Source organism: Oenanthe melanoleuca, chromosome Z, assembly GCF_029582105.1.
Source record: "Oenanthe melanoleuca isolate GR-GAL-2019-014 chromosome Z, OMel1.0, whole genome shotgun sequence".
Lineage (NCBI taxonomy): Eukaryota > Metazoa > Chordata > Aves > Passeriformes > Muscicapidae > Oenanthe > Oenanthe melanoleuca.
Window position 1 is genome coordinate 25,380,965 of NC_079362.1, and position 12,339 is coordinate 25,393,303.

At 53.0% G+C, this 12,339-nt stretch overlaps 1 protein-coding gene across 1 annotated transcript; it reads left to right on the top strand.

Moving 5' to 3' along the window:
- The first annotated feature begins 1,366 nt into the window (after positions 1-1,366).
- LOC130264881 (maestro heat-like repeat-containing protein family member 7) lies at positions 1,367-6,718 on the top strand. Its single transcript, XM_056513487.1, has 15 exons — positions 1,367-1,830; positions 1,961-2,025; positions 2,131-2,280; positions 2,464-2,611; positions 2,930-3,080; positions 3,284-3,471; positions 3,569-3,706; positions 3,968-4,082; positions 4,229-4,366; positions 4,581-4,757; positions 4,889-5,044; positions 5,190-5,291; positions 5,636-5,738; positions 6,002-6,058; positions 6,354-6,718. The coding sequence occupies exons 4-15, from the start codon at positions 2,577-2,579 to the stop codon at positions 6,551-6,553; spliced, it is 1,560 nt and encodes a 519-aa protein (XP_056369462.1). The 5' UTR covers positions 1,367-1,830; positions 1,961-2,025; positions 2,131-2,280; positions 2,464-2,576; the 3' UTR covers positions 6,554-6,718.
- Positions 6,719-12,339: the final 5,621 nt, after the last annotated feature.

The window sequence follows — 12,339 nt, forward strand, 5'->3', positions numbered from 1 at the left end:
AGGAAAGCAGGACTCGTGTGGCTGAGGTTCAGTGATGGAGGGAAGGAAGCACTTTGCTGTCTGCTGAACTGATGGCCAAGGTCCACAAGCTCAGGCTCTGCTGAGAGGATTCTGCTCTGGTCTTGTTGGAGGCTGTTCCCTACCAATGCATGGCCCTCCCTTGTTCCTGGATCAGGTCTGCTGGAGCCATGGGAACAAGTGTAGTTCCGTGTCCATGGAAGAGCAGAAAGTGGCAGGATATGTTTGCTGCCAGCACTTGTCTTGACTCTTCCTTCATGGGGCTGGCAGCATCATCAGAGACACAGAACAGCTTGTCTCATGCCTGAGTTATCCCTTTCTTCTGCACTTGCCCAGGTTCCTTGCCGGTTCACCAGGGAAAATCGCTGCGAGTGCCTGTCCATTCCCTTGCCCAGCACACAGCCAGATGTGTTTGGACATGAGCTGCTGGTCACAGGCAGACAGGCAGCAACCTGGAGCATTGGGCCATCACACACTGGTCTGATATTTTTTTCCGGAAAGCAAGAAAAACAGTCAGAAGAACACAAGGAAACTTGACACGATCTCTGTAAGAATCTAATTGTGTTGGGAAAGTCAACAGTGGATGGGGTTTTTGTGCTGCAGATAATAACTTTTAATAAAATATCATTCCAGGAAGGAGCAACAGCTTCTGCCTTCTGAGCAACACAAGGTGTTGCCACCAATTGCTCCAGGTGCTCCTGCCAACAGGCACCTTTAGAAAGGAGCACAGACACCAATGCACATGGGCTTTGGCTGTCCTCTGGCACAGAAGTTCCCCGGGGGCACAGGTTTCTGTGGCAGGAGTAGGCACCAGCACAGTCAGGGCTTGGGGGTGGCAGGTCTCCTTTAGCAGGGACTCTGCCACCTCTGTTGATTCCAGTACTCCCCAGGCCCCAGGGCTCCTGAGCAGCATTCGTGTCCTGGGCCATACGTCCCATGTCTGTGTCACAGCCCTGCGTGTGTGACGGCCACCCAGCACCGGGTCATGTCCCAAAGAGGCCCTGGCAGCTTCTCTGGAAAGCCCCAGTGACCTTCCTGCTGCAGCTGCGTCAGCAACCGTGGGGGCTCCTTCTGCTGCCCTGAGCAGGCAGAGCAGAGGAGCATCTGCTTGTTGTTTGAGCCGCTCCTCAAGTTCCTCTTGGGCTGTCCTCGACACTCGGGGAACATCTTCCTTCCAAGCTGGGGCAGTTTAGGGGGGTGGGGGTGTCCCCAGGGCACGTGGGGGTGTGTCCTAGGGTTCTTTGTGACACAGAGCACCGTGGTCACCGTGGGATGGAACAGAACACAGCGTACAAGGGTGACCCTTTGTGACACGCGGTGACATAGGTGCTGGCAGCGACACGGCCACGCCACAGTGCTCGGTGCACGCGTCGGGACAGGACGGAGAGAGCGGTGCTGTGAGGAGCCCCCGCACAGCCAGCTCGTTCCTTGCTGACCCGGAGCTTTCCCAAAGTGCTTACCTGTGCAGGTGACCTCGAGGCCAGACTGCGGGACTCGGCGAGCCGGAGCATTTCCAAAGCGTCTGCCGTCCCTGCGGCCGCTGCCCTCGAGGACAGACTGCAGGACTTACTGTCCTTCAGCCTTCCCAAGGCTTCTCTGTTGCAGCTGTGCTTTCAAGGCACACCTGCAGCACTTGATCTTTGAGTTTTTCCCAGGCATCTCTCCTGCAGACCCTCCAAACTCCAAACAAAGACATGGAGCAGACACCTCCCAGGGTGCCCAAGCTGGCCTGGGTGAAGGAGGAGGAGGAGGCTGCAGCTACCTCAGCACAGCAGCCTGGAGAGCTGGAGCAGCTCCAGCTGCTGCAGGAGGGTGAGTGCCAGAGCTGGGCCACAGGGCTGGTGCATCCCAGGGCTGTCCCTGGCTGGGAATGCAGGGCTGGGCCCTGCTCTCCGGCCTCTCCCGCAGCCCCTCAGCCCTGGCTGCGCTCGCTCTGTGCCAGGTGCAGCCATGGACTGGACACAAGAGCAGGACCCTGCCCGTGGCCGCTTCCGCAGAGCAGCGCAGGTACTGCAGCCATCCCCACCTGGGCTGGGCCTGCTGTCACTGCTCAGCCCAGCACCGTGCTTGGAGCACTCCATGGATTCTCCCTCTCTTCCTGCCCTTCTGCAGATGATCTGTGAATTCATCGTGCGCGTTTGGCGGGAAGAGACCACCGGTGTGGGCACTGGGCCTTCGGCAACCTTGCACCTCTTCAGTGCTGAGACCAGTGCTGCCGTGCTGGATTTGCTTGTGGAGAAGGGTGTCTCCAATCCAAAGCAAGTAAGCAGCCTGTGGCCAGGGCTTGATCACCCCAGGAACTGTGTGGCGCCTCAAGCCGGCTCTGCTGGCTTCCCTCAGCCTCTGAGGCCCAGCCCAACGTGGTGGGAAGGGCAGCACTTCTCAGGGGAAGCTGGGGAAGTTGCTGCTCTGGCAGGTCTCCAGGTCTCCCCACGCCTTCTGCAGGTGCCAGCCATGGTGAGGTACATCCACAAGTGGCTCACGGCCAATGAGTCTGCTGGGCACAGGCTGGACAAGGCCCTGCTGGAGCTGACCAGGAACACCCCTATGATGTGCTCATGACTCTCTTGCGCTGGGCCCCATCGGGTGACAGGTACCTTGGGCAGCCCCACCTGCCTTGAGGGCTTAGGGTTCATCCCCCGTTACCCTGCAGAGCCTGTCCCTGCTGAGTGCCACACAGGGGCACAGCTCCAAGCCCCTGCGGCCCCTCCGTTTGCAGTGCTGCCATGTCAGCCCCTGAGCGTGCTGCCACGCTCCCTCCCTACGGGGCTGCACCCCCGTGAGCTGGCTGGGCGCTGCTGGCCAGGGCCAGTGGGCAGAGGCAGGGCTGACGGCCAGTGCAGGTCCCTGCAGCAGCCCAGGCCACGGTGCTGTGGCCGAGACCCCCTGACACAGAGCTCTGACCCCACAGAGCTGCTGCGGCCATGTGGGGGGTGATCCTGACCTCCACGGGGACTGCGGAGCCGGCGCTGCAGATCCTCATCACTGTGCTGAGCGCCTGGCCAGTGGACACCTCTGTGTACACCTCTGATGGGGACAGCACAGGAGTCTTTGCTCTGGCTGTGAGTTCCTGCAGCTGACCTCTGCTTGCCCCTAGGCCACCTCCCCACAACTGCATCTGCCTGCCTCAGGCACTGCGCTGAACCTGGGGCACCAGCCTGGCTGCTCCCACGATGTCTCTCCCGGCCTCTCCCTCGCATGCTCAGGCCCTGCACATGGATGTCTTGGCACCTACTCTTGTCTCTGGGTGCTTTATTTCTTGTAGGCAACTGTGACACTGTGGAATGTCTTCAACTGGACCTGGTGCCCACCTATAGTGTTGGAGTACTCCCCCTCTCTCTTTCTGCGTCTGCTCTTCCAAGCTTTCATCAGCACACTGTATACACCAGAGGTGGTTGATACCTTCTGGAAGGAATGCCAGGAGCAACTCGGCCTTGCCACCAACCCCCAAAGGTGCTCCATCCCAGTCCCGCCAGTCTCCCCATCCCTCCCATGCCCTAAGGCAGGACTCAGAGCTGCCAGTGTGACCTGGGCTTTTCTCTGCACACAGGTTTGCAGTGCAGACTCTGAAGGTGCTGCTCTGCCGAGTGCAGTGTGAGCATGTGGTGTTGGCCATGGAGCGCAAGGGTGGCTGGGACACGCTGCTCTATGCTGGCACCCACCACTATGCAGTGGGTCTGCTGGCCAGGTGAGACCCCCTTCTCCACGCTGCTGCTGCCATTTGTGCCCAGGCTGCCCCACACAGTTCCTGTGGCCATGGGTGAGAGGGCCTTGTCACAAAGAGAATGAAGAGCAGACTGGAAAAGGCTGAGAGAGGAGGGTGCCCGGGAACAGCCGCCTCCCAAAGAGCCCATGGGGTGCTTGGGAACAGACCAGGCCTCTGGGAGTCAGCTCTGGGAGAGCTTTGCCCGCCTGGCTCAGGGGCAATGGTGTCTTTTTCCCCCACCAGGGAGATGCACGGTGTCTCTGTGTATTGGCATCACTACATCATGTCCTACCTCTTGGAGCTCCTCAGCCAAGGCATTTCAGACTGGGAACTGCCTGCCATGGCGTTCCTTGTGGAGGTGAGCCCCATGGCCAGCGCTGCCCCGCTGAGCTGACTCCCACCCCTCTACCCTCTCACAGCCACAGCTGCCTGGAATGGCGCAGCCCTGTGCAGTTCTGAGCTCCTGCCAGCTGGGCACCTCGGTCACTGCTTTGTGCCTTCCAGCTCCTGGAGTTCGTGGACTTCAGTAAATGGGCTGACGGCATCCTGGAGATCATGCCAAGGCACCTGCAGAGCGAGTCCAAGGAGATGCAGCGCCTGGCTCTCAGAGGCCTCGTGGTGCTCAGCAGGGACCCCTCGATGGTGAGGAGAAGGCAGCGTCTGAAGCTGTGCTGGCAGCGTGGCACTGGGGAAAGCAACCCCTTGAGCTTAGCTGGGCTTCGGGAGCCGTGGCAGCTGCTCCCAGCTCTCCTGCGTTGCTGTCCAGCTGCCCCAGTGCTCCAGGACAGGCCTGCGGCCCCTGGGCTCCATGGCAGCAGCAGCAGCATGGGGTTGCCCAGCCTTGTGTTCCATGCAGATCAAAAGAATGCACACCCTGACTGAACGCCTTGTGGACCTGCTGCGGGATGCAGATGAAGAAATTGTTGAGACGAGCGCCGTCGTGCTCAGTGCTCTGCTGCTGCACAGAGACCTCGCCATACCCAGCCCCATCGCCCTGCGGCTGGCTGCAGCGCTCTGGCCACTCCTGGACAATGTAAGGCTCTGTGTCCCCAGCCACGGCCAGTGGGAGCTGCCCCCAAGTGTGGTGTCCCATGGATTTCCGGGCCTGTGCACAGAGAGGCCTGGAGCAGCTGATGTGGAAGGCTTTTGCTTCCTTTCCAACAGGACAAACGCCAAGTGCAGCTGCTCTCCATTCGCCTCTTCCAAGATGTGATGAGGTTGGTGGAGGCAAAGGGGAAAAAGGCCCTGAAGATGCTTGTGAACAAGAGCCTGCTCCCACTCTTCTTCAACTGCCACAAGGAGAATGTGCGCATGGCAGAGGTGAGGACTCCTGGCCGCTGGTGTCCCCATGCTCAGCTGTCTCCCTGCACCCTGGCACCTCATGGGCTCCAGTCTCCTCGTGGCCTTGGCACAGGGAGGCAGCTCCTGTGCCCTGGGCTGCGGTGCCATCTCTGGCTCTCTGCAGGCCTCTCGGGAAACGCTGCTTGCTGCAGTGTGCTTCCTCAAGAGGAGGGATCTGGAGCATCTGGTGCTGACGGATCAGATGTGGAGGTTTGGGGAGTGCTTGGTAAGGACAGCCTGCAAGCCCCAGCCCCAGCCTGGAGAAGCCCCTGCCCACGGTGCCCAGTCTGTGGGGCTGGCAGCTGTGGCCCCTGCCCAGTGCTGCACCCAGGGGCACCGGCCTGCGCCCCACACGCTGCTCCCTTCCCCGGGCTGCCCAGGCGGGCTCTTCTCCAGGCTCCTGTGGCCCCAGGGCAGGAGCTGATGGAGCCACGACCCAGCCGGGCTCTGCTGCGGGGCAGCACCGCGCCTTGCCGGGCCCTCTGCTCCCCTCGGGGCTGTGCGGGCAGGGCAGCCCGGGGCCAAGGGGCACAGCCCGCCCCGACCCTTCCCTCCCGCCGCTCTCCGCAGCTGGCACAGGACAGGGACCGAGCGGCCGAGCACCTGCGGCAGGCCCTGCCGTACCTGCGGAGCCCACAGGAGCCCCTGCGAGAGGCGGCCGTCCGCTTCCTGGGTGAGCACACGGCCGGCTCCCTCCCCGCCCCGCCGCAGCTCGGCCCCAGCCCCGGCAGCTGCTGCCATCCGGGCCGGGGCCGTGGAGCCCCGCCTGGCCTCGGGGCTGCTGCCGCCCTGTGCCAGCCGTGCCCTTGGGCGGCAGGGTGCGGCGAGGGCCCGGGCTGAGCCCTGCAGGGGAAGGAGGTGCGGCGGCCACAGGGCTGGCAGCGCCGCTGTGGGGCAGCCGTGCCGCTGGGGCCGTGACGGGCTCTGTGTTGCCAGGGCTGGCCGGGCGGTTCCTGAGAGAGCAGCAGCGAGAGTTGCAGCTCATGAGCAGGGGTGAGTGAGGCCGGCGGGCTGGCAGCGGGGGCTGGCGCTGGCAGCTGCGTTCCCTGCCCCGGCTGCGGAGGGCTCTGCTCCCTGCGCGCACCAGGGGCGGCGTGGGCAGAGCACAGAGACCTTTCAGGGGCCTGTGCGAGGGAGAGTCGGGGCCAGCACCTTCCAGCTGCTCCTTGCTGTCTCCTGCTGCCTCCAGGCCGTGGCAAGAGCTGGGGGGCATGGACGGGTCAGGAGGGTCTCCCCAGGTCCCCGCAGATGCAGGCTCTGACTGTGCCTCTGTTTGTCTCTCTTCCAGCCCTTCAGGACATGGCAGATGACATCAGCCCTGCCATCTCATGCCTGGCACTTCAAACTCTGTACATAAACATGGCTGTACAGAGCATTCCCTCCTCCCGACTCGGCAGGATGAGAGATGGATTCCGCAGGCTCTGGAAGTCACGGCCTTCCCTGGGTGGCCGTGGCCGGTTCTCCTGCTGGAATGCTGTGGAGAACTGATGTGGGAGTGTGCCTCTGATGGGGTCACCTGAGCCTGCAGTGAAAACCTCACCTCTTCATGTTGTTTTTTTTTTTTTTTTTCTAGTGTAATAGTTTAGCAAATTAGTAAAATACTAGATTAGTTAATTAGGAATTAGTGGGATTAATAAACTGTTGCTGTTATACACAGAGGTCCAGGAGCTTTCTTTTTGTGCTTGGAGTCTCCAGGCCAATGGGGAAGAGAGGAAAAAGGGTGCTTGTGCTCGGCAAGTGGCCAAGGGAAAGTGGCCCAAAGCCCCTTGGCCTTTGGTGGTTCTGCCGAAGCCTTAAGGCTTCCAACAGAGGGGCTGGGCTGAGGCTGGAGCTGCGGCGGGGATCCCTGAGAGCCTGGTCCCTGGAGATGGCTGCAGGGGACAGTGGGAGGCGTGAAGGGATGCGGTGCTGCCAAAGCCTGCCAGGATAAGGCAGTGGGAAGGTGTGAGGGGGATGTGTGTGGCAGTGGGTGGCTGCAGGCTGTGATGGGACAGGAGGGCTTGTGTGGATGGCTTGGTGGGAAGCCCTGAGGAATTGGGTGGCAGAGGCCATGAGCAGTCCCCAGCCTGCCACCTTCCTCCTGCCACCCAGCTGCTCTGGCGCTTCCCCGACGTGTCTCGGGGCCTGCGGCAGACGCCCTGGAGGCCTGGCCTCAGCAGGACGGTGGGGACATCCCCGGGGTGCCCATGCTGGTTTGCACAGGGACAAGGAGGGACAAGGAGGCCGAGCAGGCCCTGCAGGAGCACAGCCCCTGGCTGCTGCTGGTGAGGCGCAGTGGGCAGAGGCCAGAGAGATGCATCACCTGGCGCTCAGAGGCCTCGTGGTGCTCAGCAGGGACCCCTCGATGGTGAGGAGGAGGCAGTGGCTGAAGCTGTGCTGGCAGCGTGGCACTGGGGAAAGCAACCCCTTGAGCTTAGCTGGGCTTCGGGAGCCGTGGCAGCTGCTCCCAGCTCTCCTGCGTTGCTGTCCAGCTGCCCGAGTGCTCCAGGACAGGCCTGCGGCCCCTGGGCTCCATGGCAGCAGCAACCCCATCGCCCTGTGTTTTGGTTTGAAGGACAGATGTTTGCCAATAAACACAGAAGCTCCTCTTTGAAAGAGACAATTTAATTTTGCTTTTTTTAAAGTGCTATAATTGTTTGAATTAAGAGATAAGGGGGTAGGAATGGCAGCTTTTTACTAATATATTGAACCGTAGAAGCAGAAAACAACTGCAGTTATTAAAATTAGCAACAAAAGAGACCAAATAACTCAGTTTCAGTCCTTTCTTTAGCTGCGGGCACACTCGGCCTGTGTCTGTTCCCGATGATATAACACGTGGCAGGGCCTGCACAGCTGCGGAGAGCAGGCAGGAGCCGGGGGAGCGGGAACAGCACCGGCCGCGCTGTGTCTCAGGTGGGAGCAGGCTGGGAGCAGGCTCCTCACTGCTGTTTGCGTCTAGGTGATAAGCTGTGTCCTCAGAGGAAGGAGGAAATGAAGTCAGTTGACCGCAGAGCGTCCGGCTCTTCTGCGTTCTCGCCGCATGGGCTGGAGACGGGATCCTCTTCTTCCCAGCTCGCTGGAAACACGAGTAGCCCCTTTCGGAAGCCAGCCCCCACCTACCCCTTTGTCTAGAGTCCTAATAATATCCGGGGTGTAACCCAGCAGGCTCCGTTAGCATGATAATGGGAAAAATTCTTTAAACTGACACAGTAAGAGAACAAAAACCCAGCCCCCAACAGTTGCCTGCATACACGACTTTTGCCTTTGAACGTAACAAATATGGTCAGAATGCTTCTAGTGTTTTAGTTTCAACTTGTACTCGCACTTAACATCAGACTTAAAAGATAGAAACAGTGTATACTCCTAGTAAGTCAAAGGACAACATTTGTAATTACATAATCAGAAACAAGATTACAAAGAGAAATGTGAACAAAAAAAATACAACCTCAGAATTCTGAGCAAGTCAAGAGCTAATGGAGAGGATAAAATGGCAGACTAGTTAAGGGTGACATTGTCATGAGTTGTGCTGCAGATTCCAAAGGGAGGAAGTGGATGAAATCATCTACAAGCTGCCTGAAACAGTCTCAAAGTCACAGGCACCAGTTCTTTTTGGGGACTTGTCGTGGTTTGAAAGACAGGTGGCTGCTAAGAAAGGCAGGAGCCTTTCCTGAAATGGACAATGTAAACCCCCTCCCTCCAAATTATTATAATTTTGATAATTAAGGGGCTCTCAGGGAAAGATATGGGAATTAGGAATAACAGTTCTTTACTAGGAAAATAAAATAGAAAACGCAGTATTACAAAAAACAAATTTAAAAAAACCCCAAATCCAAAACACGGACAGAGTCAGAATACGACCTGCCACCCTGTCAGTCAGGGTGTTGGTAGCAGTCCCCTTAAATTGTGGCTGCATCCTCCTGCAGTGGCAGATGTGGTTCAGCTGAATCAGTGCTTCTGTACAAGGGGGCAGCCCTCCTCCAGAGTTCCAGTGATAATGTAGAAGGGTCTGATTTCCCTCTGCAATCCACTGGAAAAGGCTGTTTTGGTGCTCCAAATCTCAGTTTTTATCTAGGTAGGAAAGGCTTGGCCTCTTGGATCCTCCCCCTTGCTGGAGCATTTCCTAATGGGATGATGTAATTTTTTGAGTCATACAGTGGGACTAAATGGGCCATTAGCAGCCAATATCTCCCTGGACGAAGGATGGGTTGTGGAAAAGATAAAGATGATTGCCCCTCCTGGTTTCAACAGATGGCCCATTAGCAGAGAATATCTCCCATGGAGATAAGGATCCCTGCCACACCTGGTTTCAATAGATGGTGATAGAATATATACTTCTGGTCACATCCTGTGTTGCAACCTAAGACAGGACTTTAACTACCCAGATTTCTGGAGAGGCAACCCAGCAAAGCACAAAGAATCCAGGAGGTTCCTGGAAATCCTGGATCACAACTTCCCACAGGGAATGATGTGCTGCTCCACCTCATACAAAACAATAGGGAAGGCCCGTTGGAGATATAAAGGTTGGGAGCCGCTTGGCTGTAGCCACAGGATTGTGGAGTTCAGTTTTAGGTGATGACAAAGCAGGATAGAAATTATGATTGTAACAGGTATCTTCTTGGAAGAATCCCATGGAAATAGGCCCTACAGAGAAGGGTAGTCCAAGCAAGCTGGCTTATACGCAAGGATCACTTCCTTCAGGCTCAAAAACAGTGCATCTCAGGCAACGTATCAGGAGAAGCAGGCAAGAGAACTGCATGGATGAATAAGAAACAGTCAGACATAAGAATGAAAGAGATGGGAGGTGGAAACTGAGTCAGGCCACTTTGCATGACTCTAAAGAGGTTGTCAGATTAAGTATTAAAGAAATCCAGGCCATCCAGAATTAAATCTGACTACGGATGTCCAGGACAACAAGATGAACTTCTTAAATATGCTAATTACAAAAGCAAAACGAAAGAGAATGTGGGCCCTTTACCAAATGAAGACTTGTGACTTGGTAGCTGAAGATGCAGAAAAGGCAGAGTTACAGAATGTCACCTTTGCACTGGCCTTCACTAACAAGACTTTTCTTCAGCTAGGTTCCAAAAATTAAGGGCAACACAGATACGTTAAACAGTTCAAATAAAATACTACTATTTTTGTGATAGCTTCAGACAACTCAAGCAGACTGAATGATCTTTCAAATAAGTTTTGCTGTATAGTATCCCTGATGTGTTTTGATGACACAAAGGTTATGCTTAGCCTTACATTGTTTTGGGGTTTTATTTTTGTGAGAAATAAAGGTAAGGCATGCATAAATTACAAATGCATATGCAGTTTCTAATAACAGTTGGGATTTTGTTGCTGTCATAACAAGTAGAGATTAGAAATAACTTGACAAACTTCAATAAATAAGTGACCACTCTTGGTAACTGGATAAATAGACAGATAAAGAAAATAAAAGAGCAACAAGAATCAATGCTTCAAAGAGGCTGCATAAAAGCATATAATAAGGAAATAAATGAAAAGAAATAAGAATTCTGTGATGAAAATGACTGAAAAATAAAACGTAGGGCGAAGTTATAAGTAATAAATGATTTTACAAACATAAAAATTAAGAAGTTGGCAAGGGAGATGTAGATTTCTTGTGGGAAAGTTAAAAAATAAAGCATCACAAAATGTAAATATTGCTGGAAAGTGTAATGCTAGAATGAGACAAAGATTTTCAAGATGAAATAGAAAACAACTAAAAATGGAGCTAAAGAAAAAACAAAAGCATGGAAGCAAGAAAGGTATAGTATAATATTGTATAATATTATATAATATATATATAATGTATATAAGGTGGTGTGGCATGGCATAGGAAAGAATGGAATGGAATGGAATGGAATGGAATGGAATGGAATGGAATGGAATGGAATGGAATGGAATGGAATGGAAGAATAGAAATAGAAGTAGAAGTAGAAATTAGAATAGAATAGAATAGAATAGAATAGAATAGAATAGAATAGAATAGAATAGAATAGAATAGAATAGAATAGAATAGAATAGAATAGAATAGAATAGAATAGAATAGAATAGAATAGAATAGAATATTTGGTAAAACTGAAAATGCACCCTGTTTCAGTAACCATGATCATCCCGAAAATTCAAAGTGAAGACCAGGTGGGAGAAAGATCTCCCCAAACCTCTCAAGACAGGAGTTACTGACCTTGTGTTTATTTACTCCTATAAAAGGCAATCTCCTACTCCATAGGTATGAATGGATGAGCAGTGGTTTAAGTTATTACATGTAATCATATTAAAGAGGTTTCAAAGGGCATTGAGCAAAAAAATCAGAAGATTGAATTTGATTGGTTTAAACTGGAGCAACTATGACCTTCTGCTAATCTATTCTGGTTTATCTAGAGTCTCAATTCCTTTTGGTATTTTAAGAATTTGGGTTTAAGAATCTGCATTCTTCCCCTGATTTCTTGCATTCCCGAGATCTAATGTCTCACCTTCATGTTTAAAAATGAAAATAAAAATAATAGAAATCATTAAAAAATGTCCTCTATTGTTTTGAACCTCACACAAAGCCTGCTGCATTATGAGGATTTCTATTTTGATAGGGGTTGACAAGAAACATCAACCAAATAGCACTTCAGACAGTTTATCTATTACTAGCTGAAGAAGTCTTACTTTTTTTTTTTTCCTATAATTTGGATTATAAATTCTCTCCCTCAGATGTATTCAGACCTTCATAGAGTTCCTTCACCTGAGACACCTTAGTTAACTGTTCTGATGCCACTAATCAAATTTGAATAATTACTGAAACCTTCTATTTGGGAGTCCTTAGATTTTTCAGAAAATTCAAAGCAAGTTTGGAGGAAAATTTTCAAATTTTTTTACTTTTCCTTAAGCATTTCATTTCTAAGGTCCAGTAATAAATTCCATCAAACTTTCACAGAAGTAGAGAAGGTTGAAGATTATAAAAAAAGAAAGGAGGGTAAGAAATACCTTTGGTATTCAAAAGTCTCATACAATCTCTTAGTAAAATTACTTAATTAATCAAATTAATCAATTAGTTTGATTAGGAATTGTAACTAAGAGAACTACAGAAATCCTCTGTATGTGCCCACTACTTTAGAGAGGTTCCTTTTTAAAAGCTAGGAGCAATATCCCAGTACATTATCCTGTCCCAAAGTTATGTAGTGATAGATCTGTTCAGTCAGAGAGCAGCTGAAAAATTAATTTCTTTCAGAAGGAAATGGGACCTCTCACAAGGTGCATCTGATTTCACAGCAGTCTAGGAATTTTTAAAAAAAACCTCATTT